The sequence below is a fragment of the Ornithodoros turicata genome, chromosome 1 (assembly GCF_037126465.1).
Source record: "Ornithodoros turicata isolate Travis chromosome 1, ASM3712646v1, whole genome shotgun sequence".
NCBI classification, from domain to species: domain Eukaryota; kingdom Metazoa; phylum Arthropoda; class Arachnida; order Ixodida; family Argasidae; genus Ornithodoros; species Ornithodoros turicata.
This window is the reverse complement of record NC_088201.1, coordinates 34058779-34085756: the sequence shown is the minus strand read 5'-3', so window position 1 is coordinate 34085756 and position 26978 is coordinate 34058779. Positions and strand designations below refer to the sequence as shown.

The 26978-nt window shown below is 44.2% G+C and overlaps 1 protein-coding gene across 4 annotated transcripts in view; it reads right to left on the bottom strand.

Moving 5' to 3' along the window:
* Nucleotides 1–26978, bottom strand: part of LOC135377945 (protein unc-93 homolog A-like) — a 58119-nt gene that overhangs the window by 12534 nt on the left and 18607 nt on the right. For 3 of the 4 annotated variants that reach the window (XM_064610726.1, XM_064610727.1, XM_064610728.1), the window contains exons 2-5: nucleotides 16194–16367; nucleotides 15631–15836; nucleotides 14302–14607; nucleotides 11579–11870 (exon numbers count right to left, since the gene is read on the bottom strand). In XM_064610726.1, the coding sequence (XP_064466796.1) occupies nucleotides 11579–11870; nucleotides 14302–14607; nucleotides 15631–15836; nucleotides 16194–16367 (978 nt within the window). Of the gene's footprint in view, nucleotides 1–11578; nucleotides 11871–14301; nucleotides 14608–15630; nucleotides 15837–16193; nucleotides 16368–18462; nucleotides 18785–26978 lie in introns of those variants that run through there. The other variant, XM_064610729.1, reaches the window with a different exon arrangement.

Here is a 26978-nt window from a genome sequence, read left to right as displayed (position 1 = left end):
AAAATGAACTTCACTGCATAGCACGCTCCTAGCCAACCATAATCTCGAATGATATCGTTATCTGCCCTGATTTGTTGAAAACGGGAGGCAAAGCCTATTTTGTACCATTATGCAGTACATAATGAAGACAAAAAGGCGTACACTCTTAAAAATGAACTTCACTGCATAGCACGCTCCTAGCCAACCATAATCTCGATTGATATCGTTATCTGCCCTGATTTGTTGAAAACGGGAGGCGCAGCCTATTTTGTACCATTATGCAGTACATAATGAAGACAAAAAGGCGTACACTCTTAAAAATGAACTTCACTGCATAGCACGCTCCTAGCCAACCATAATCTCGATTGATATCGTTATCTGCCCTGATTTGTTGAAAACGGGAGGCGCAGCCTATTTTGTACCATTATGCAGTACATAATGAAGACAAAAAGGCGTACACTCTTAAAAATGAACTTCACTGCATAGCACGCTCCTAGCCAACCATAATCTCGATTGATATCATTATCTGCCCTGATTTGTTGAAAACGGGAGGCGCAGCCTATTTTGTACCATTATGCAGTACATAATGAAGGCAAAAAGGCGTACACTCTTAAAAATGAACTTCACTGCATAGCACGCTCCTAGCCAACCATAATCTCGAATGATATCGTTATCTGCCCTGATTTGTTGAAAACGGTAGGCGCAGCCTATTTTGTACCATTATGCAGTACATAATGAAGACAAAAAGGCGTACACTCTTAAAAATGAACTTCACTGCATAGCACGCTCCTAGCCAACTATAATCTCGAATGATATCGTTATCTGCCCTGATTTGTTGAAAACGGGAGGCGCAGCCTATTTTGTACCATTATGCAGTACATAATGAAGACAAAAAGGGGTACACTCTTAAAAATGAACTTCACTGCATAGCACGCTCCTAGCCAACCATAATCTCGATTGATATCGTTATCTGCCCTGATTTGTTGAAAACGGGAGGCGCAGCCTATTTTGTACCATTATGCAGTACATAATGAAGACAAAAAGGCGTACACTCTTAAAAATGAACTTCACTGCATAGCACGCTCCTAGCCAACCATAATCTCGAATGGTATCGTTATCTGCCCTGATTTGTTGAAAACGGGAGGCGCATCCTATTTTGTACCATTATGCAGTACATAATGAAGACAAAAAGGCGTACACTCTTAAAAATGAACTTCACTGCATAGCACGCTCCTAGCCAACCATAATCTCGAATGATATCGTTATCTGCCCTGATTTGTTGAAAACGGGAGGCGCAGCCTATTTTGTACCATTATGCAGTACATAATGAAGACAAAAAGGCGTACACTCTTAAAAATGAACTTCACTGCATAGCACGCTCCTAGCCAACCATAATCTCGAATGATATCGTTATCGGCCCTGATTTGTTGAAAACGGGAGGCGCATCCTATTTTGTACCATTATGCAGTACATAATGAAGACAAAAAGGCGTACACTCTTAAAAATGAACTTCACTGCATAGCACGCTCCTAGCCAACCATAATCTCGAATGATATCGTTATCTGCCCTGATTTGTTGAAAACGGGAGGCGCATCCTATTTTGTACTATTATGCAGTACATAATGAAGACAAAAAGGCGTACACTCTTAAAAATGAACTTCACTGCATAGCACGCTCCTAGCCAACCATAATCTCGAATGATATCGTTATATGCCCTGATTTGTTGAAAACGGGAGGCGCATCCTATTTTGTACCATTATGCAGTACATAATGAAGACAAAAAGGCGTACACTCTTAAAAATGAACTTCACTGCATAGCACGCTCCTAGCCAACCACAATCTCGAATGATATCGTTATCTGCCCTGATTTGTTGAAAACGGGAGGCGCATCCTATTTTGTACCATTATGCAGTACATAATGAAGACAAAAAGGCGTACACTCTTAAAAATGAACTTCACTGCATAGCACGCTCCTAGCCAACCATAATCTCGAATGATATCGTTATCTGCCCTGATTTGTTGAAAACGGGAGGCGCAGCCTATTTTGTACCATTATGCAGTACATAATGAAGACAAAAAGGGGTACACTCTTAAAAATGAACTTCACTGCATAGCACGCTCCTAGCCAACCATAATCTCGATTGATATCGTTATCTGCCCTGATTTGTTGAAAACGGGAGGCGCAGCCTATTTTGTACCATTATGCAGTACATAATGAAGACAAAAAGGCGTACACTCTTAAAAATGAACTTCACTGCATAGCACGCTCCTAGCCAACCATAATCTCGAATGGTATCGTTATCTGCCCTGATTTGTTGAAAACGGGAGGCGCATCCTATTTTGTACCATTATGCAGTACATAATGAAGACAAAAAGGCGTACACTCTTAAAAATGAACTTCACTGCATAGCACGCTCCTAGCCAACCATAATCTCGAATGATATCGTTATCTGCCCTGATTTGTTGAAAACGGGAGGCGCAGCCTATTTTGTACCATTATGCAGTACATAATGAAGACAAAAAGGCGTACACTCTTAAAAATGAACTTCACTGCATAGCACGCTCCTAGCCAACCATAATCTCGAATGATATCGTTATCTGCCCTGATTTGTTGAAAACGGGAGGCGCATCCTATTTTGTACCATTATGCAGTACATAATGAAGACAAAAAGGCGTACACTCTTAAAAATGAACTTCACTGCATAGCACGCTCCTAGCCAACCATAATCTCGAATGATATCGTTATCTGCCCTGATTTGTTGAAAACGGGAGGCGCATCCTATTTTGTACTATTATGCAGCACATAATGAAGACAAAAAGGCGTACACTCTTAAAAATGAACTTCACTGCATAGCACGCTCCTAGCCAACCATAATCTCGAATGATATCGTTATATGCCCTGATTTGTTGAAAACGGGAGGCGCATCCTATTTTGTACCATTATGCAGTACATAATGAAGACAAAAAGGCGTACACTCTTAAAAATGAACTTCACTGCATAGCACGCTCCTAGCCAACCATAATCTCGAATGGTATCGTTATCTGCCCTGATTTGTTGAAAACGGGAGGCGCATCCTATTTTGTACCATTATGCAGTACATAATGAAGACAAAAAGGCGTACACTCTTAAAAATGAACTTCACTGCATAGCACGCTCCTAGCCAACCATAATCTCGAATGATATCGTTATCTGCCCTGATTTGTTGAAAACGGGAGGCGCAGCCTATTTTGTACCATTATGCAGTACATAATGAAGACAAAAAGGCGTACACTCTTAAAAATGAACTTCACTGCATAGCACGCTCCTAGCCAACCATAATCTCGAATGATATCGTTATCGGCCCTGATTTGTTGAAAACGGGAGGCGCATCCTATTTTGTACCATTATGCAGTACATAATGAAGACAAAAAGGCGTACACTCTTAAAAATGAACTTCACTGCATAGCACGCTCCTAGCCAACCATAATCTCGAATGATATCGTTATCTGCCCTGATTTGTTGAAAACGGGAGGCGCATCCTATTTTGTACTATTATGCAGTACATAATGAAGACAAAAAGGCGTACACTCTTAAAAATGAACTTCACTGCATAGCACGCTCCTAGCCAACCATAATCTCGAATGATATCGTTATATGCCCTGATTTGTTGAAAACGGGAGGCGCATCCTATTTTGTACCATTATGCAGTACATAATGAAGACAAAAAGGCGTACACTCTTAAAAATGAACTTCACTGCATAGCACGCTCCTAGCCAACCACAATCTCGAATGATATCGTTATCTGCCCTGATTTGTTGAAAACGGGAGGCGCATCCTATTTTGTACCATTATGCAGTACATAATGAAGACAAAAAGGCGTACACTCTTAAAAATGAACTTCACTGCATAGCACGCTCCTAGCCAACCATAATCTCGAATGATATCGTTATCTGCCCTGATTTGTTGAAAACGGGAGGCGCAGCCTATTTTGTACCATTATGCAGTACATAATGAAGACAAAAAGGGGTACACTCTTAAAAATGAACTTCACTGCATAGCACGCTCCTAGCCAACCATAATCTCGATTGATATCGTTATCTGCCCTGATTTGTTGAAAACGGGAGGCGCAGCCTATTTTGTACCATTATGCAGTACATAATGAAGACAAAAAGGCGTACACTCTTAAAAATGAACTTCACTGCATAGCACGCTCCTAGCCAACCATAATCTCGAATGGTATCGTTATCTGCCCTGATTTGTTGAAAACGGGAGGCGCATCCTATTTTGTACCATTATGCAGTACATAATGAAGACAAAAAGGCGTACACTCTTAAAAATGAACTTCACTGCATAGCACGCTCCTAGCCAACCATAATCTCGAATGATATCGTTATCTGCCCTGATTTGTTGAAAACGGGAGGCGCAGCCTATTTTGTACCATTATGCAGTACATAATGAAGACAAAAAGGCGTACACTCTTAAAAATGAACTTCACTGCATAGCACGCTCCTAGCCAACCATAATCTCGAATGATATCGTTATCTGCCCTGATTTGTTGAAAACGGGAGGCGCATCCTATTTTGTACCATTATGCAGTACATAATGAAGACAAAAAGGCGTACACTCTTAAAAATGAACTTCACTGCATAGCACGCTCCTAGCCAACCATAATCTCGAATGATATCGTTATCTGCCCTGATTTGTTGAAAACGGGAGGCGCATCCTATTTTGTACTATTATGCAGCACATAATGAAGACAAAAAGGCGTACACTCTTAAAAATGAACTTCACTGCATAGCACGCTCCTAGCCAACCATAATCTCGAATGATATCGTTATATGCCCTGATTTGTTGAAAACGGGAGGCGCATCCTATTTTGTACCATTATGCAGTACATAATGAAGACAAAAAGGCGTACACTCTTAAAAATGAACTTCACTGCATAGCACGCTCCTAGCCAACCACAATCTCGAATGATATCGTTATCTGCCCTGATTTGTTGAAAACGGGAGGCGCATCCTATTTTGTACCATTATGCAGTACATAATGAAGACAAAAAGGCGTACACTCTTAAAAATGAACTTCACTGCTTAGCACGCTCCTAGCCAACCATAATCTCGAATGATATCGTTATCTGCCCTGATTTGTTGAAAACGGGAGGCGCAGCCTATTTTATACCATTATGCAGTACATAATGAAGACAAAAAGGCGTACAGTCTTAAAAATGAACTTCACTGCATAGCACGCTCCTAGCCAACCATAATCTCGAATGATATCGTTATCTGCCCTGATTTGTTGAAAACGGGAGGCGCATCCTATTTTGTACCATTATGCAGTACATAATGAAGACAAAAAGGCGTACACTCTTAAAAATGAACTTCACTGCATAGCACGCTCCTAGCCAACCACAATCTCGAATGATATCGTTATCTGCCCTGATTTGTTGAAAACGGGAGGCGCATCCTATTTTGTACCATTATGCAGTACATAATGAAGACAAAAAGGCGTACACTCTTAAAAATGAACTTCACTGCTTAGCACGCTCCTAGCCAACCATAATCTCGAATGATATCGTTATCTGCCCTGATTTGTTGAAAACGGGAGGCGCAGCCTATTTTATACCATTATGCAGTACATAATGAAGACAAAAAGGCGTACAGTCTTAAAAATGAACTTCACTGCATAGCACGCTCCTAGCCAACCATAATCTCGAATGATATCGTTATCTGCCCTGATTTGTTGAAAACGGGAGGCGCATCCTATTTTGTACCATTATGCAGTACATAATGAAGACAAAAAGGCGTACACTCTTAAAAATGAACTTCACTGCATAGCACGCTCCTAGCCAACCATAATCTCGAATGATATCGTTATCTGCCCTGATTTGTTGAAAACGGGAGGCGCAGCCTATTTTGTACCATTATGCAGTACATAATGAAGACAAAAAGGCGTACACTCTTAAAAATGAACTTCACTGCATAGCACGCTCCTAGCCAACCATAATCTCGAATGATATCGTTATCTGCCCTGATTTGTTGAAAACGGGAGGCGCATCCTATTTTGTACTATTATGCAGTACATAATGAAGACAAAAAGGCGTACACTCTTAAAAATGAACTTCACTGCATAGCACGCTCCTAGCCAACCATAATCTCGAATGATATCGTTATATGCCCTGATTTGTTGAAAACGGGAGGCGCATCCTATTTTGTACCATTATGCAGTACATAATGAAGACAAAAAGGCGTACACTCTTAAAAATGAACTTCACTGCATAGCACGCTCCTAGCCAACCACAATCTCGAATGATATCGTTATCTGCCCTGATTTGTTGAAAACGGGAGGCGCATCCTATTTTGTACCATTATGCAGTACATAATGAAGACAAAAAGGCGTACACTCTTAAAAATGAACTTCACTGCTTAGCACGCTCCTAGCCAACCATAATCTCGAATGATATCGTTATCTGCCCTGATTTGTTGAAAACGGGAGGCGCAGCCTATTTTATACCATTATGCAGTACATAATGAAGACAAAAAGGCGTACAGTCTTAAAAATGAACTTCACTGCATAGCACGCTCCTAGCCAACCATAATCTCGAATGATATCGTTATCTGCCCTGATTTGTTGAAAACGGGAGGCGCATCCTATTTTGTACCATTATGCAGTACATAATGAAGACAAAAAGGCGTACACTCTTAAAAATGAACTTCACTGCATAGCACGCTCCTAGCCAACCATAATCTCGAATGATATCGTTATCTGCCCTGATTTGTTGAAAACGGGAGGCGCAGCCTATTTTGTATCATTATGCAGTACATAATGAAGACAAAAAGGCGTACACTCTTAAAAATGAACTTCACTGCATAGCACGCTCCTAGCCAACCATAATCTCGATTGATATCGTTATCTGCCGTGATTTGTTGAAAACGGGAGGTGCAGCCTATTTTGTACCATTATGCAGTACATAATGAAGACAAAAAGGCGTATACTCTTAAAAATGAACTTCACTGCATAGCACGCTCCTAGCCAACCATAATCTCGAATGATATCGTTATCTGCCCTGATTTGTTGAAAACGGGAGGCGCAGCCTATTTTGTACCATTATGCAGTACATAATGAAGACAAAAAGGCGTACACTCTTAAAAATGAACTTCACTGTATAGCACGCTCCTAGCCAACCATAATCTCGAATGATATCGTAATCTGCCCTGATTTGTTGAAAACGGGAGGCGCATCCTATTTTGTACCATTATGCAGTACATAATGAAGAGAAAAAGGCGTACACTCTTAAAAATGAACTTCACTGCATAGCACGCTCCTAGCCAACCACAATCTCGAATGATATCGTTATCTGCCCTGATTTGTTGAAAACGGGAGGCGCATCCTATTTTGTACCATTATGCAGTACATAATGAAGACAAAAAGGCGTACACTCTTAAAAATGAACTTCACTGCTTAGCACGCTCCTAGCCAACCATAATCTCGAATGATATCGTTATCTGCCCTGATTTGTTGAAAACGGGAGGCGCAGCCTATTTTATACCATTATGCAGTACATAATGAAGACAAAAAGGCGTACAGTCTTAAAAATGAACTTCACTGCATAGCACGCTCCTAGCCAACCATAATCTCGATTGATATCGTTATCTGCCGTGATTTGTTGAAAACGGGAGGTGCAGCCTATTTTGTACCATTATGCAGTACATAATGAAGACAAAAAGGCGTATACTCTTAAAAATGAACTTCACTGCATAGCACGCTCCTAGCCAACCATAATCTCGAATGATATCGTTATCTGCCCTGATTTGTTGAAAACGGGAGGCGCAGCCTATTTTGTACCATTATGCAGTACATAATGAAGACAAAAAGGCGTACACTGTTAAAAATGAACTTCACTGTATAGCACGCTCCTAGCCAACCATAATCTCGAATGATATCGTTATCTGCCCTGATTTGTTGAAAACGGGAGGCGCATCCTATTTTGTACCATTATGCAGTACATAATGAAGATAAAAAGGCGTACACTCTTAAAAATGAACTTCACTGCATAGCACGCTCCTAGCCAACCATAATCTCGAATGATATCGTTATCTGCCCTGATTTGTTGAAAACGGGAGGCGCATCATATTTTGTACCATTATGCAGTACATAATGAAGACAAAAAGGCGTACACTCTTAAAAATGAACTTCACTGCTTAGCACGCTCCTAGCCAACCATAATCTCGAATGATATCGTTATCTGCCCTGATTTGTTGAAAACGGGAGGCGCAGCCTATTTTATACCATTATGCAGTACATAATGAAGACAAAAAGGCGTACAGTCTTAAAAATGAACTTCACTGCATAGCACGCTCCTAGCCAACCATAATCTCGAATGATATCGTTATCTGCCCTGATTTGTTGAAAACGGGAGGCGCATCCTATTTTGTACCATTATGCAGTACATAATGAAGACAAAAAGGCGTACACTCTTAAAAATGAACTTCACTGCATAGCACGCTCCTAGCCAACCATAATCTCGAATGATATCGTTATCTGCCCTGATTTGTTGAAAACGGGAGGCGCAGCCTATTTTGTATCATTATGCAGTACATAATGAAGACAAAAAGGCGTACACTCTTAAAAATGAACTTCACTGCATAGCACGCTCCTAGCCATCCATAATCTCGATTGATATCGTTATCTGCCGTGATTTGTTGAAAACGGGAGGTGCAGCCTATTTTGTACCATTATGCAGTACATAATGAAGACAAAAAGGCGTATACTCTTAAAAATGAACTTCACTGCATAGCACGCTCCTAGCCAACCATAATCTCGAATGATATCGTTATCTGCCCTGATTTGTTGAAAACGGGAGGCGCAGCCTATTTTGTACCATTATGCAGTACATAATGAAGACAAAAAGGCGTACACTCTTAAAAATGAACTTCACTGCATAGCACGCTCCTAGCCAACCATAATCTCGATTGATATCGTTATCTGCCCTGATTTGTTGAAAACGGGAGGCGCAGCCTATTTTGTACCATTATGCAGTACATAATGAAGACAAAAAGGCGTACACTCTTAAAAATGAACTTCACTGCATAGCACGCTCCTAGCCAACCATAATCTCGATTGATATCGTTATCTGCCCTGATTTGTTGAAAACGGGAGGCGCAGCCTATTTTGTACCATTATGCAGTACATAATGAAGACAAAAAGGCGTACTCTCTTAAAAATGAACTTCACTGCATAGCACGCTCCTAGCCAACCATCATCTCGAATTATATGGTTATCTGCCCTGATTCGTTGAAAACGCGAGGGGTACGCCTTTTTTGTGACACTTATGCTGTTGATAATTGTCACAAAAAAGGCGTACGCCTCCGGTTTTAAACGAATCAGGGGGCTTAATCGCTTCATCGTCGTTACGGTCGTTACAAGCTAACGAGTGGCGGGAAATTCAAAAAGATGGGCACGTGCCACATTGCGCGTGACGTGTACCACGTCCTTCACATATCGCGCGGACGAGCGCCGTGCACGTGTTTTATCACGTGGCCACCTTTTTAATTTTCCCGCCCGCCTTTTTGAATTTCCCGCCACTCGTTAGCTTGTAACGACCGTAACGACGATGAAGCGATTAAGCCCCCAGGGCAGATAACGATATGTCGGTACGTCGCTCTCACCGCTCGGTTGTCTCCCTTGCACGTTTATCTCGTTGCGCCTTGGTAAGTATCTTCTACCTAGTAAGCGCCTTCTATCAGAGGCCATTTTCTTGGTCGTCCCATGACCACCTTTCATAGTAAAACGCACGACACATAATCGGTGTTATCCTCTACCAGCCACTCCTGAACCGGCCACGTGGTCTGCACTCATAGAAAAAATGGTGGAGTAGTTACACCTTTTAGGAGGCTGCCTCACTCTCAGCCACGAATAATAGAGTTACCGCTTCTGATTCGGTGAGCGAGGGGGGCGTACGTCTTTTTGTAGCAATTTGGACATATGATAATTGCTTTTACCACCCTTTTGCGCCCTTTATCAGACGCTATGTTGACCTAGGTGGTAACTGGGAAGTTACCACCTTTTCACACCCTTTTATCTTAGAGTGTGATACTGCATCGCGAGCCGCGCCGGCAGTGAGTTCGCAGGCTGCGCCACGCACCGACGCTCCACGCCCTGCTGCGCCACGCATAGGTTGCTCCAGGGCAGTACCCGTGACGCGATCTATCGCCGCTCAGCGCTACTCATGAGTTTTCGCACACATCGCACAGAAAATTCTGGGGGTACCACAATAATGCTACCGCATTAATAATCACATGAGCTCTTTAGAGAATCTGAATTCATCAATGCTTAAGCGATGTGCTGATATGATCAAGTCCAAGGGCTGGCCAACAAAATATTAATCACTTTGTAGATATCGCTTCACCCTTCTGCACGCTGCGGAAATCAATTCTCTATTGACAAAAATTGACGTTTCTGAGAATAAATATCCGCTGAAAAACTAACGCGTGACTTTTTGGTTTATTCCTGCTGATGGGTGAACAATTATATTATATGTCATACGTACCAAAGAAACAAATTCATACGTGATCGACCTTCTTGGCGCATTGCCATTCGAATGAGGGCAACCGGTGGATCATTTTTTGTGTTGACCACCATACTCGATATGCAGAGACGAAGGCACTCTCCACTACTACAGCGCCCGACATCACATCGTTTCTTCTCGATCAAGTGATATTGCGTAACATAGCACCCAGGGAAATTTTAAGTGACAGAGGTGCTGCGTTTCTGCCTACCATTGTTTCCGAACTCCTTAACACTTATCAAATCAAGCGCCTGACCACAACCGCATATAACCCACAGTGCAACCGTCTCGCAAAGCGCCTGAACCGTACTCTCTGCGATATTATCCCAATGTACGTCGGCGCCTGCCATACAAACTGCATGGGACACTCTTCTACCGTTCATCGCGTACGCTTTCAATACATCGCGTCACGACATCACTTCGTTCAGGCCTTTTTTTTTTCTCCTGTTTGCCAAGATGCAGTGACACAAGCTTGGATACACTGTTCCCGTACATCAACGCTGGCTACGGTCATGACTACGTCACCGAACTGATGAGTCGTGCTGAAGATTTCTCTTCGCGGAAAGATGCCATTACCTTCACAGGGATACAAAAGGAACGGGATTCGTCCCTCGCGTCGCCCGGGATTTATGCGTGAACAGCATCGCCGATTTACGCTTTCCCTCTTTTCTTCTCAAGAAGGGCGGCAATGCGGAGCGGACTGCCATTGGTCTCCTCAAACGATTTGCCCAATCGTCGCGCGGATGATCCTTTGAAGAAACCAGTGGTAATCCTCTCCGCTTTGCGGCGTTTCTTGAGGAGAGAAGGAGGAACGTGTAATTTGCGGTTTCGTTCGCGCATAAATCACGAAGGATGCAACAGGTGAATCCCGTTCCTTTTGTATTGCTCTCAAGGTAACGGCACCTTTCATTCCGCGAGGACAAATTTTTGCACTTTAGTGCCCCGTTTAGGAGTAACGACAGAGAGTAAAGACACATGTGGGCAGCGCAATGTATAACGGACTAATGTGCGTATCGAAGACATATAGTGAACTGGGGTTTGGTGTTATAGCTCACCTTGCTGAAGTCCGTGAAGATAAAAGCCTGTTCTATACCACTGTAGAAGGTTAGTGGAACAATGGCGACCTGGTAGGGGTTGCGCAATTGCTTCAGCGTTTCAACGAGAAGATACGTCCTTGGTTTATCGCACTGACTCAGTTTGGTCTTAATGGGTTCCAGGAAAAGCAGGACGCTGATACCAGCCAGCAGAGCCAACGATGTGTAGATGGCTGAAAGTGTGTAGCGTCTCATGTCGTCTGGTGCTTCCAGATTGGTGTTATTCTGACCCTGAACGACTGTTGGAAGGAAGCTGCAAGAACAGTGTGTGCACGGATAAGTTCAGAGTAACCATACATCAGTAATGATTGGCACTTATATGCAATGATAATGTATCTCAACTGCACAACGTGGAGTGACGTAGACAGGAATGAACTGCTTATTTTTGAACACGGTTTTTATTTCTTCACGGAGAAACGTGAGGTTGCCTCAAAATTGTTTGATGATTCCCAGGCTGGAGGATATTTTAAATGACTACTGGTGGTAATGTAGCATTTTAAATTGCAGAACTGTGATCATGACCGACGCTGCTGCGGGGAGCCAGGGGATATCGCTTTAAAGTACGTTGAAGTATAAGCACGCATTCTCAAATTTCCTGCGGAAGACGATGTGTCTAAGGATCATGAACCATGCCTCCAAACTGCTGGTGTCCTTGGCCAGGTAGAACTCATAATTTAGTGAACGAGAACGTTCAAAACTGGGATAACGAGGCCGGTCGTATTTTTCATGTCCCCAAAATTAGGGTCAGTTCTTCACCAGCACCCACGTGGTCCACGAACGAAAGCAGGGTTTCTGAGTTCTTCGTTCTGAGGCTGCGATGTCCGTGCTGCTGTAAAGTTCTAGTACATAAAGCTATATCTAAGTAGACGACGGAGAAGTAGACAGAACAGGGTATTCGTCCTTGTGTTTTTCTAGCGCTGTTTTCGTCATTATAAACATTCCACAACTCGCCTGATTTCTCACCGCCATGTAAGCAGGTCCACACTGTGATTGGACGTGCCCACCTTGAGCTCCTGGCAATAAATATTCCACGTGCGTGCCCGCATCCGCACATCTAGAGCATCCTGGACATTATATGGCGGCACATTTTCAGAAACGACGACGAGTCGCTGAGGATCTCAAAGCGTTACCCTCCATATCCATGGGAGAACGGCTATGGAGATATGAGGGACGGGAAAGCTCTTGGCGCAAAGTTGACCAAAAGCGGAGCCACAGATCCTCGCTACTCCCCACTTAAAAATGTGCAGCTTAATTGCCGAAGGGATGCGCATAAAGGAGGAGCTAGAGTACTATAAGTAACGTGATGGAGTATAAGTAAGCAATCAGGAGATGTCGACCTGAGCTCGGACCTGAGATACCCGCACAAAGCCACTGATAATGGCCTCGTCAATTCCCTTGTATGTTATCCGCTACATAGGTTACCCACAATGTTGAAGATTCCTCTGAGGTATTTCTTCACCCGTAGCTATACCGGGTGTCTCAGTTAAACCTCCGGGCTAAATAATTCGCGAATGTGTGCACCAATCGACGAACTTTCTTTTTTACAAGTATCTGTCCGATACCACCTACAAGCTGCGCACCGTGTGAATGAGTGGGAGGCGCTCATTATTTAAATAAAAATTCAAATGAGTTCCGTTAGAAAACAACTTCTAAAGCAGGGCGCTGTTGGCATTAAAATGGGTACTACCCCTTTTGGGACCTTCAGTAGACACCTTTTAGAGAAAAATCTGCCACCGAAGCGTGTCATTTGTTGCAGTAATTAGTTGGTTTCGGTTTACATATTTTGTCGCGGCTGGTCGCGGTGAAGCGCAAAAGGACATAATTCATTGGTAGATAAGGGAGTGGAAGAGCGTCCTTTTCCGCTTCACCGCGACCAGCCGCGACAAAAATATGTAAACCGAAACCAATTAATTACTGCAACAAATGACTCGAAGCGAGTCATTTGGCAGATTTTTCTCCAAAAGGTGTCCACTGAAGGTCCCAAAAGGGGTAGTACCCATTTTAATGCCGACAGCGCCCTGCTTTAGAAGTTATGTTTTTTTACCGAACTCATTTGAATTTTTATTTAAATAATGAGCGCCTCCCACTCATTCACACGGTGCGCAGCTTGTAGGTGGTATCGGACAGATACTTGTAAAAAAAGAAAGTTCGTCGATTCCGAGTGACATCGTTCTCTCCCCTGATTTGTTGAAAACGGGATGCGTACGCCTTTTTGTGACACCTGTGCAATTATGTTAATTGTCACAAAAGGGCGTACGCCCCGCGCTTTATACAAATCAGGAGTGATAACCGCATCATTCGGCATCGTGGTTCGCGTAGATCGTGTTTTATGCGGTGAAGTTCTATTTTTAGAGCGTACGTTTTGTAAGCAAAACTGTGAATTGGACATGCTCTGCTGAAGACCATCCTGCCCGTACACTCTTAAAAATGAACTTCACCACATAGCACGCTCCTAGCCAACCACCATCACGAATGACAACGTTCTCGCCCCTGATTTGTTGAAAACGGGAGGAGGAGCCTATTTTGTGCCCATTATGCACGGCACAAAATAGGCTCCTCCTCCCGTTTTCAACAAATCAGGGGCGAGAACGTTGTCATTCGTGATGGTGGTTGGCTAGGAGCGTGCTATGTGGTGAAGTTCATTTTTAAGAGTGTACCAGTGGAGCCATCCACGACCTACTTACTTGATGCCACATTGGGTAATGTCAGCGGCGTGGCTTTCAGTCCGATTGGAACCTGGCGCACTGAGAACGACGGACGATATGAGGTTCCCCCAGATCTGCGCTGTCTGAAAGAGCATGAAGAAGACGCTGAAGAACCTCGTGACGACGTTAGAGACGTCCTGGTTGTTGAGGGCAGCATATTCACCGGCCAGGTACGCTAGGATGGCGCACTTGGATGTCCACATGGGCGCAGCGCTTGCGCCTACCAGGACGGCTGCTGGAATCATCGTGTACCAAGTGGGGTAGAAGTTAGATAGAAAATAGGTGCTGCAAGGCAAATAAAACAGTGTGTCTTGACAGGAAGCGAAAACCGACGCTGAAAAGATGATGTACCGGAATTCATAACACTATTTTGGAGAGCAAAAACAATCTCCATAATCAACTGGCGTGACTTCGCTATGAATGTATAAGAGCTCGAGCGCATTCGACCCAGGGAAGAAAAAAGAAAACACTTGGCGGTAATGTGACGCGTGACGCAACAAGAAGCCGCGGTGTTTCGTGCTAACGCGTGTATCATGCGTCATATGTGTGTTAATTTGACGGTTAATTAGTCGAAAGGAAGATTTTACTCGCCCAAGCATGAGAGTAGTAAATTTCGACGAGGGAACAAACTTAAACGCTGTTCCCGATACAATGGCTGTGAAGACAAACGATATGTGACACCGACTAGACAGGACGTTGTGTCACTTTGTTTCGGTTTGACTGCCGCCGTTGCACGTAGCATCATATGAATGGAACGCTGTGGGAAATCTGAGAAATCGCAGCAGATCTTCGCTGTCAGTTCCTGTGTTGTGACTACACACATAAAGGACGTTAGGACGGCGCCTTAGCTAAAGACCTGGCGCACAACAGGACAAAAAAGAACAGGCTATTTACACACAAAAAAGACTTTTTCACCCATTCATGCTGGACTTTTTGTTTGTTTGTTTTGCTCTTTACACCTAACCAGTATTCGTGCAAGGCGGTTCCGCTAACCCACCAGTACCTCAGTACTCTGGTCGAACCATCAAGCCATGGCAGGCACGAGGCGCCCTGGGCCTCTATAGCCCCAGTACTGACCAGTCCAGCGTGTACGTAGCAGATGCCGACGTAGTTTCATACATATTTGTTTACCAGGTACTTTAAGTGCTTTCAGGATGCAACAAAGGGGGACAGGCGCGAGGGGGCTCAAGGACGAGAAAACACGTTACAGTTCCTATTGGCCAACAGTTGGATGGCGCATAAAATAATCGAGATACAGTTCAGCTGGAAATAGCTTTCATACAACAAAAAGACAAGCTGATGACTCACCAGTACAAAAGCATAGAAGTAGCGAGAGCGTATTTAAGGCCCATCAAGTGAATGACATAAGCGGGAACAAACATGCTGGAGACAACCTGGGTCATGTAAAGGACAGCCAATGCCGTCGTTCCCAAATTTTCTTCGGCATTGATGCTGCTCTGGAGGTTCTGTAATGACTGAAACGACGTAAACAGCAGGACGAAGCCCAGGCTCACCTAGAGAGATGAACATGACGAGAGTGTGCAACATAAGACCACCTGCTTCACACATAAAAATGTCTGAGCTCTGATCAGGGCCGGCGAGAGAAATTACGGGTCCTGGGGATGACACGGGCCCCCTCCTCACGTCTCGATAACATAGTCTAATTATTTCTTGGTTATACGATTGTTTACGTGTGCTCCAGACATGTCCATCAAGTCACAGTAAACCGAATGCATCAGCTTAGTGTCTGATGCTAGCAGTCGGGCATTGGGTCGGGCGGGGTCCTGAAGAGGCCAGGGCCCCCAGGCTCCATCCCCGGCTGATCCCCCATCTCTCTCTCTCTCGCCGTCCATGGCTCTGATGAGACTTACGACTAGAAGATTGCGAACGAGAACTCGAAGCCGTCTGCTTTTCGAGTCTGGCGTCATGCGAAAAATGGGCTCTTGCACTATTTGCTCCATGGCAGCAACGTCTCGATCGATGACCTGCGCTAAGGCCACGGCCACCGTTCCCTCTTGCGTGTCCATGTCCTTCCCAGAATTTTTCTGCGAAGTGTTTATCGTCAATGTTAAAGGCTTATCTACTGTCAAAGGCTTAATGGGGCACAAAAGTGCAAAAATTTCTCCTCGCGAAATGAAGGATGGCGTTACCTTGACACCAGCACAAAAGGAACGGGAATCATCCGTTGAGTCGTTCGTGATATGTGCGCGAACGAAACCGCAATTTACGATTTCCCCTTCCTTCCCAAGAAGGGCGATGATTCGGAGCCGCCTGTCATTGGTATCCTGAAACGATCTCCCGCGATGATTGGGCAAATCATTTAAGAGGACCAATCACAGGCCGCTTGGCATTGCCGCGCTTCTTGAGCAGAGAAGAGGGAGAGCGTAAATTGCGGTTTCGTTCGGGCACAAATCACGAACGACTCAACAGATGATTCCCGTTCCTTTTGTGTTGCTTTAAGGTAACGGCGTCTTTAATTCCGCGAAATATTTTTGTACTTTAGTGCTCCTTTAATATAGAACAATATGTAGGGATATACTATACAGACTGTTTCGCATCACTAGCCACCGATTCCTCTACAGAATAGTCAATGGTACGTTAAAAACACGACTGCTATCGTAACAGTGTTGCTTAACGGGCGCATCCCGAGTCTATACACTCTAAGGCAGTGTTTCTCAAACTGTGTGTCATGACCCCAAAATGGGTCATGACACAATGGGGGTCACACAATGGGGGCGGTCAATGGGGGTCATGGAGGGTCCAACTATATGTGCATTCTGCTCGCCGTAACACAGATGAATTTTCAGTCTCGGTGCCCATACTCTTTCAACGCCGTTTTTCTTTAAGAGTCATACAAGCATACACATATACAGTATATGGAGGCCGATGCACTATTTACCATCTTCCGGATGACATACAAGAGGAATTCTTGGAACTCATCAACAACAGCGCAGCCAAAGAGGAGTTCCAAGAATAACAACAGTTCAGCAATTCTAATTGCTGGGCCAAAATGCTTTGCGCTTGCCCCAAGACCAGCAAATTCGCCCTGAAAATTATCCTTCCTTTCTCATCAACTTACGTCTGTGAAAGTGGTTTCTCGACTCTCCTAGTAATGAAATCTAACTCCAGAAACAGGTTGGATGCTGAAGCAGACATGTGATGTGCCTTGAGTCACACAGACCCACGCAATGATTTGCTTGTATCAAGAAAGCAAATACATCCTTCTCATTAAAGTGCCATTACGGACTAAATCTCGTGTCTTCAGAATCCTACCAAAGTTATGTTGCTGAAACCTTCTTGTCACACTTTACATTTCTGCAAAATATTTTGACTCTACGTGACGCGAAAGCTAGAGAAAATTAATTTTTATTTTTGAGAACTGTGACGTCATATTATGCTCCGACGGAGCGCCCGGCTCTCATCTGGCTACGTTGTTGCCCTTCGTGTCTTCCGGGGGGCTCACTTTTTGCACTCCGTTAGCGGAGCCCCACGTGACATACCATCCGACTGCTCCGACCTTGGAGAAAACAGAAAGAAGGAGAAGGCATCTCTCCCATTTTCCCCTCTTTCGATCAGCCTCACATGACTTCTCCACCACGTGACCCTCCCCGGATGTAGGCGTCGTTGCTAGGAGACGAGTGACCTCACCAGAACATGACATCATTGCAAATTGTGGGCTTATGATTACGTCACTCGCTCGTTGCGCCATCGAAACTTGTGGAGGCTCAGCAGATCTTCAAAAATTGACAGAAATGCACAGCGTTCGTAAACAGGATTGAAATTTCGCGTATAGAATTATTGAGGCACCAGCTTTTCGTAGATTAAATAAAATGCTTTCTGAGTCCGGGGTGGCACTTTAAAATACATGACTAAATCAAACCTTGTTGAAAAACATTAATAAGCATTTTTGGTAGCTCTCTCTGCTGTGGTTAATGTCTTTTAAATGAATTAAAATGTAAATGTATCTGCGCCATTGAAAGAAAGTAAATTTTCAGAAGGATCATTACGGTGAGGGGGCATGGTAGGTTTGGTACTACTAAAAGGGGTCACGTACTGGAAAAGTTTGAGAAACACTCTAAAGAAAAAAGGAGTAAGTTTCGTCCCTTCGGGGACTAGATTCATTGCCACAACCATTATTACCTTTTGGAACCAAATGCACGGAAGTTTATGCGAAGCTTAGGGCCTCTATTTGCGGCACTCGGGAGCATAATTCAGGGCCAGGAAGCTGAAAATGGTGATTGCAATCTAGGGGAGTAATAGAAGCTGCAATTACATCCCCTTTTTCTCATTTTTTCTTCTTAGTGTCTACTGACCACCATCCAACTAACTGTCTCAAGTAATTTCTATTGCGTAACTAGAGAACTATCGTGAGAGCAATGCTTATTCTTCAATATTCTCTACGCTATTTCGATGCCGCTGCGAGTGCCTAAAGGCTGGTTCACACTGCCACGTTCGTGCTTACGGGCTACGGGTTGCGCTCACGTAGTAGCCATCTCGTTGCCGGCTCCCCCCCCCCCCCCCCCCCCCATTCCTTCATCGTTCACATTACTACGTTTCGGCGCTCCGTTCCTCTAATGAAGAGCGGCCTCCTAGAGCGCCATCCTTCGGAAGAAAAGTGAAATAGAGCCACAGAGTAGCATGGCGTCCAGCGTCGAGCACCACGGTGCCAATTGCTTTGGAAGACAATCAGACATTCCTTGACGATGTTCTTAACTGTTAACTGTCAATGTTCTTAACCTAACGCCATTGTTGACAGTGCAACGTACAACTCGCTACTTCGGACAGATTCATTGAGTAAAGGTATCACCTGACAGACCCACAGCTATGCTAATTGTCATCCATGAGTTTTCTTTTTTCGTGGCATCCCTGTAGTCGCTTCTTTTTCTATTGTATAGCCAGGGAAACTTCTCGACTAGGAGAATAAGTGCTTCTAAGACATCCAATGTTTCCGCCATCTTTGCAAGGAGACGCGCGAGACAAAACGCTTGCGCGGCATCCGAACTTTTCTGCCATCCTATTGGCCAGTGCGCTTACGGTTACGGAGCTTGCGGGAGAAAAGTTGAAGTTGCTCCAACTCCTTGCGGAAGCGATCTTGCGGGCGCCGTCTCTTCGTCGTCATGGCAACCCCCACCGTAAGCGCCCGTAACCCGTAGACGCAAGCGTAAACGTGACAGTGTGATTGTGAAGTCCACCACCAAAGGACACCCAGTGAAGCGGTGACGTTCCGCTGAGAGTGCTTTTTTTGCTCCTTTTCACCTGGGATGGAGAACAGCACTAGAAGAGCTGATTGCAAAGATAAGAGAATGCTACACGTGCTTATCATCTATCAGGTCGACTTCAACTTTGTACACCTCGCACGATAGGGACATGTGCTCCAAGAGCAAAAATCTGCTTCGCGCCGCGGCAAGTCGCTTTTCTAATAGACCCCACGGATAAAAAAAAAAAGGAGAAAAAAGAAAGGTATCCGGCAAATTTTTGTTGCTAAGGGACTGTTCATTGGTTAGCCTACAAGCATGAATTTGAACCAGGAAGCGTACACCGCGCCGATGTGAAGCAAGGCTTATAGAACAAACTTTGAATAGCAGCGCTATGCTATCAGGAAAATCGTCTATTCCCTTGCTCCAGATAATATTTCTATGCTAATATGTACAAAGTATACGAATAATGTATGCAAAAACTCCATGCAAATTTTTATATAGAAGCATGTCAATGGTTGAGTCTATAGTCCAGAGGCACAATCACTAATACGAGAAACACTGAAGCTTCACTTGGTTTATTAGGGTACAATCTTCCGTGAAGACTAGACATCATCAGGTACAAAAAAGAAAAAAAGTACAGGAGTTTTACAGATATATACAAACATGATTTTATGTGTAGAACATAACTTAAGAGTTTTCAATTATCTAGTTGCATGGTTCCAATAGGCTTTGCAACGATACCAAAAAGGCTGTTTTTCTGTTTATTTCATTGTGTTCGAAGAAAACTCCGGAGTGTCAATATTAGTCTGTCAACAACCGCTTTAACGCTGTGTATGTTATGTTCTGTGGAGAAAGTGCACTTTTCCACGATCTGGTACACGCTCCTTGAATTGAAAATATAAAATGATGTGTTCGCGAGTCTAATAGAGTACTCCGTTGGTTTTAATCCTCCATAGCCTTCACCGACTATGCTTCTATAAATTCATCAGCCAGTGCATTAACATTTGAAGAGCTCGGAACTTGTGCTGACAACGCCCTTCATTGGTTCTTCCTGACACCGTATTGGTGAAGCCCCTCTCATTCTTGCATGTCAGAGCTTTCCGATGTCATGCCACAGAATAGTGTCGCCTTCATAGTCTACAATTTTTTTTATAATGTAGAATACGTAGCGCACATCCGTGACATCAGTCCAGATCAGCTGGAATGCAGCACCTTTTTGTGGGCAGGTGTCGCGTGTTTTAAACGTACCGGTGCTAAGTTACAGCAAATGCTTTTCAGCAGTATTATGTTTCCTGCAGCACCGTCACTCGTCGGTGAAACAATTTTGGTACAAACTTTCTGTGGAAGTTCCATTGACTGCAGAACCAAGGTCTTACGTGGATGCCATCGACAAGGAGGTAGCCTATAGAGTTCCGTCTCCCATTCATTGTAACAACCATTGGCACAAATACATCTAATAATTGTTGGACTGTTATCATTGGCAGTATAGAATCCTACATTAATGTAGCCATGGAACCTCTGTTCCCATTCAACGTGCTGCCGGATGACCGTAATAAGCTACACGGTGTAGAAGACCCAGTCGCAACATCTTCTATAGCCATCATTTTTAGGCCTTTGAGAGCTTTGGCGGAGAAACCAGGATATCCATCCATGTTTTTATTTTTATTCATTTCTAACGAAGATGTACAGCTTCGGTGAAAAGAAATCTCAGCAGGCGATCACATTGTACTGACAGAAACTTCCCTTTGATTTTTTTTTTCTTTTTTCATTTTGCGTTGCTGCCTGCTATTACTATTCCAAAAAGGAGTGACGTACTCTCCGGTCAAATAAATAAAAAGAAACTCGTAAATACTCGTGAACGACTTTGAAGTGTATTCAGTTACGTTGTTAAACGTGGCACTGTCATTTCCATGCTCACACGTTTGTTATCAGCAACGTGTACACTCTAAAAACAGAACTTCACCGCATATAGTCTGCGTGTTATTAGGTAAAGTTCCATTTTCAGAGTGTAGCCAGCAACATATTTCGGGACGGGTTCTATGGGAACTTTACATGGAGGGGGATGAAGATTGATTTCGCCTGGCTTTCCCTCTCCCAAATGAACTACCAAAGGTACAATTTTTAATTCTGTGTTAGCGCCGCGAAGCAACTGTGGCTATGAGTGGCGTACAGACGTGGACAGATGGAGAGAGGGCAGCAGGAAGGAGTGGGGGACAGGCGGGGCTAGTATGCGTCCTGGGCAGACTTCAGGGGGAACTGCGACGACATTCGTCTGGAAAGTCTGCCGGAAAACCCAAGGAAAACCTCAGACAGCACAATCGGTGCGGGGATTCGAACCCGCGTCACCTCCCAGTCTCGGCGTTGAAAGCGATCATCCTACCCACTATACCACGGGAGCTGGTGGGTACAATTTCGGGGAAGGGGGCCTTGAACCCCCGAAACGCCTTCCTTGGCTACGCCACTGTTTGTTATTACGAAACTCCTTCGCGAGCGTGTCTGTATTTGTAATATTTTGTCAATTATTATCAGCTCCTTTTTTTGTGACCTCTACCATACGGAATAATTCAATGGGCGAGCAGGAGGCGTACGCCTTTTTTGTTACAATTATGTGCTGCATAATTGTCACAAAAAAGGCCCGCGCCTCCTGTTTTCGACAAATCAGGCGAGAGAACGATGTCATTCGAGATGATGGTTGCCTACACTCTTAGAAATGAACTTCACCACATAGTGCGATCCTAGCCAACCATCATCCCGAATGACAACGTTCTCTCCCCTGATTTGTTGAAAACGGGAGGAGGAGCCTATTTTGTGCCATTATGCACGGCACAAAATAGGCTCCTCCTCCCGTTTTCAACAAATCTAGGGCGAGAACGTTGTCATTCGGGGTGATGGTTGGCTAGGAGCGTGCTATGTGGGGAAGTTCATTTTTAAGAGTGTAGGAGCGTGCTATAGGTAAAGTTAAACGGCCTTAAGTTTGCCGTCTGACTACACTCTTAGAAATGAACTTCACCGCATAGCACGCTCCTAGCCAACCATCATCTCGAATGATATCGTTATCTGCCCTGATTTGCTGAAAACGGGAGGCGTACGCCATTTTTGTGACAATTATGAACCGCATAAGTGTCACAAAAAGGCGTACGCCTACCGTTTTCAACAAATCAGGGCACATGGCGATATCATTCAAGAGAGTGGTTGGCTAGGAGCGTGCTATGCGGTGAAGTTCATTTTTAAGAGTGTAGGGTATTAGCCTACCAATGACATCGTTCTGACCCTTGAATGGCTGAAAACGAGAGGCGTACGCTTTTTTTAAACGTAATTATGGAGTTTTGTTAATTGTCACAACAAGGCGTACGCCCGGCGCTTTCCACAGATCAAGAGTATACACACAGATAAAGGTATCATTTCTGTGCAATGGTTCGCCTTCACCGAGCTATGTGGTGAAGTTCTGTTTCAAGAGTGTACAGAGAGCGCGCGAGGCCTCTGTTCCGCACACCTTTAAAATCCTCCACTCGTGAAAAGAGCGTATCGGAGAACGAGAGAACCTCGTGACGTAACGTGGACCCCCGGCCAGTGACTCGTGACGTAGAGCGGCACAGCTCAAGCAAGTATAAGCGGCGCGTGAGCTGAGAAGGAAGAAACAACGAGGAAAAGCACGGGTACTTCCCTACGTCACGCGAGGATCGTGTCGGCCGTCCGCGACTGCTTTCTCCAACTGTTTTTGTAAATTTAATTGTGCAGCTATAATATACCTCAAAGCGAAAATATTTTGCATGGTGGCTCCTGATGGATAGCATGACGAATGAAAGAGGGTTTTGAGCCATGTTAAATGTCACCTCATTGCTCCTTTGTATTCAAACTCAGCTATGTTCCTTCTTTTTGCACAATGAACTACCTGGTAGTGATGCAGCCACATTGATTTATCGATATTCTAAACTTCCATATTTCTGCATCTCTACTACCTGACCAAACAATTCATTTCACCGCCATCATACATATTGGTATATTTGGCTTCCAATGCACAAGCATAATAAAAATCCACGGGGTCGACGGGACCTCCCTGCTGCATCTGATGTGAAATCGCCCATATGTCATTGCCCATTGTACATGTGCGGTTCTCCCTTAATCAATGGTTTCGTTACAATGCAAGTTGTTTGGGGAGAGTACGTGTGGTACTGACCTCACGGAAAATTATCCCTGCAGTTGAGGAAAGCCCGATGAAAACAAATCCTGCGGTTGTTGCGAGGATGCCCCGGCACAAACCAATATACGCCACATTAGGTACTGTGTTTTGTTTGTTTTCTGTAGTAATCATCGCACTCTGAAGTTGTAAAAGGTGTAGACATACTCGAATAGGGGTTAGCGATACCTGTTGCACGATCTGCAGGAAATCGACGACCTTCCAGTGGTTACAAGAAGTTGGCGCACGGAGCAAGATTTGGGAGGCAGGGCGGTCGGTGGGAGCAACGTTCTGTTACGCTCATACTTTCCATACCGCAGAACACCTCACTACACTAATCATTTATGTGCGTGAAAGTGTATTACGAGAAATCTTCAGTTAAGTCTTTCTGGCACATCCGAACATCCCCCGTAACCACTCCACGGTTTTCACGAATGTCGCACACGATCTCCGCGGAGTGGCAGGTGAACGACATGCCTGGATCGTCTTCGAAGGTTCCACTTTTGAAACGGGAATACCATTCAAATATCTTCATCGACGAAGGCAGGGCTCTTTGAAAGCTGCGAGCTGCATTTGGCGCGTTTCTGCACTGGTATTCCCGAGACAGGAATGAATACGCGCACGCATGCACTGCTGAACCTTCTCCTTCACCGTGAAATTCACACCACAGAGGCTTCCTTCCGGTTCCGGCTACGCATCTGCACTTGCACCTCAGAGCTTCCACGTGTCTTGCCATGTTCCCACTTTGATGCGTACGGATCATAGCTTCACCAGTGAAAAATCAGCGCCTGGATTAAATGATCAGTCCTTGTAAGTGCCCTATACGCCGGACTTTTCACGAAAATTGACCATCGAAGCCTAAAAAAACTGTTTTTGTTTTTTTTTGCTAAAAGCAGTTGTCGTTTGGCTAGAAAATAAACAGCTTTCCTACTGGCATGGTAGCAAATGAATACTAAGTGCATTCATCTCTTGATTGACACAAAGGAAACCAAGTGAGGATGCTGTGTAGTAACAGCCTGCATGGCGACATATAACATCGGGAGGAGGTGCAGAGCTTGTTGGTTATTGAAACATGCATGATCAGACAGGTGTCCGCCCATTTCATCGAACGGCATTTCATCGAAAGCCTTTTCCTCGAATGCCGTTTCATCGACGCCTGACTAAGCTTAGGTCAGAGAGCCTATTACGTATTTCACACGTTGGGGAGACTGACCAAGGTTAGGTCGGGAGAGCCTTTTACGTATTTCACACGTAAGGCATTTGTTCTTACTAGGTTTATGCCACCTCCTGATGTGAATGTCATGTAATGTAAGTTTAATTATGTAAGTTTTTGCGAATTGAACTTTGAAATTTGCCAAGTGAAAGTCACTTTTCTACCCCACCAATGTGAAGAGCGCGCTGAATTTGGTAAAATTAATGATAATTGACAGGTATATCGAGGAGCTATCTCATCGAAAAAAAAAAAAAAAAAACAGCCGCACATCATGCTCTACGGAGCTCCCAGAGGATAGCGCGCTACGAATTCTTAGCGCACTCGTTGTCTGTCCGACGAAAAGAGGTTGGAAACCCAGCCCACACAGATATCGTAGAGAGAGATAACACAGGCATGGCGTATCGGCTATCGCGTCCGGCTTCCGCTGGGATCATGCCTTCCCTCTCCGAATTTCAGGAACTGTCACTTTTTCTACGATCAAGCTGTGGGCTGGGTTGGCAACCTCCTTTCGTCGGACTGACAGCCACTGCGCGCAGTCGTCGCGCGTTATGCTCAGGCGCTCCGAAAAGCATGATATTCGGCTATTTTTTCAGATGGGATTCCTGCTGAATATCACTGCCAATTATCATGAATTTGAGTAAATTCGGCACGCTCTTCATATTGGTAGGGTAACAAAGTAAAATTTACTTGGCAAATTTCCGAGTTCAGGTCGTAAATATTTACATAATTAAAGTTATGTTACAAGATATTCACATCAGGAGGTGGCAAAAACCTAGTAAGAACAAATGCCGTTGACCGCATGATTCTAAGTGACGTAGTTCTTTTAATTATAATTCAATGACTCGTTTTCTGGGACACCCTGTATAACATGTTCGGGGTTCTGACAAACTGGACTGTTAAATCTTCGCTTGCGCTGTCTGGAAACTTCATTCCCTCGTGCATCTTCCAAGTTTTTCTTTTTTTTTTTTTAATGCCAACATATTATATGCTGAAACATGATCATGCAACGAGACGGAGACAAGGACAGAGGACACACACGGACAGCGTTACTCTGTCCTCTTTCCTTGTCGTGTTCAAACCTTTTGGCTTCCAGATCTGTCTGAGTAAATTTTGAAAAATTAAACACGTTTCAATTAAAAACCCCCAGTGCGGGGTAGGACAAGGACGGAGAATAAACGTTAAACGTTAAAAACGTTCTTGCCTGTAGGGTGTCGCTATACCGTCACTTTCTTGAGCAGCCGGAGAACCACTGTCTCGAACCACGAGGCGGTATAGGCCGTTGAGAATGTTGCACCTTTCATTCCGCTAGGAGAAATGTTTGCACCTTAGTGCCCCTTTAAGAGGGCAGAGTTTATTTTCTTTTTTTTTTTTTTACCAAATTACAATAATTATACGAATTCTTAGCGAACATTCGCCCGCCAACGTAGCTGTTTTTATTCACTTTTGTTTCATTTCAAACAACATAATTTATCTTGGGAAGTAGTCTGACATGCGTATCCGTGCCATGAAATGCTTCTACTGTCTGGTTTTTGGCCCAACTGAGAAGTGGCAATGCACGTTCCCCATGATGTCTTCTTCCTCGAAATACTTGGTTGGCAGTGTGACCCATTTCGTAGATGTCCAATCTTTCCTCTGCAGCTCAGAAATCAATGCGGATGGCAAAGACGGATTTCTTGAACATCTGCACGCGGTGTCAGAGACAAAGACAAGTTGACAGACAAGCTGTATGAGCGCAGTATGAACTCAATATTTGCATCGAAAATGCAACTAGGGCTAATACCATACTTACTATGGAATGGAATGCCCGCCTCTTTGCTGCTGGTTGGTTCTTGCAGCGCTCAACAAAACAAGCGACCGTATATTCGTGAGTTCGACGACCGAGCGCAGAATTGAATGGAGCAGATCATACAAAAGCGCATCATACGCTTAAAATGGAATAAGCCTCACGCAGTCAGTCTGTAATGCCTCAGCTGCCTTACAGCTATCTCCCACAGACATGCACATAAGGAAACTCCGAATTTCCTGACAACAGGTCCGACGGTGAGGAAGTGGGCTAGAGAAAATCGGC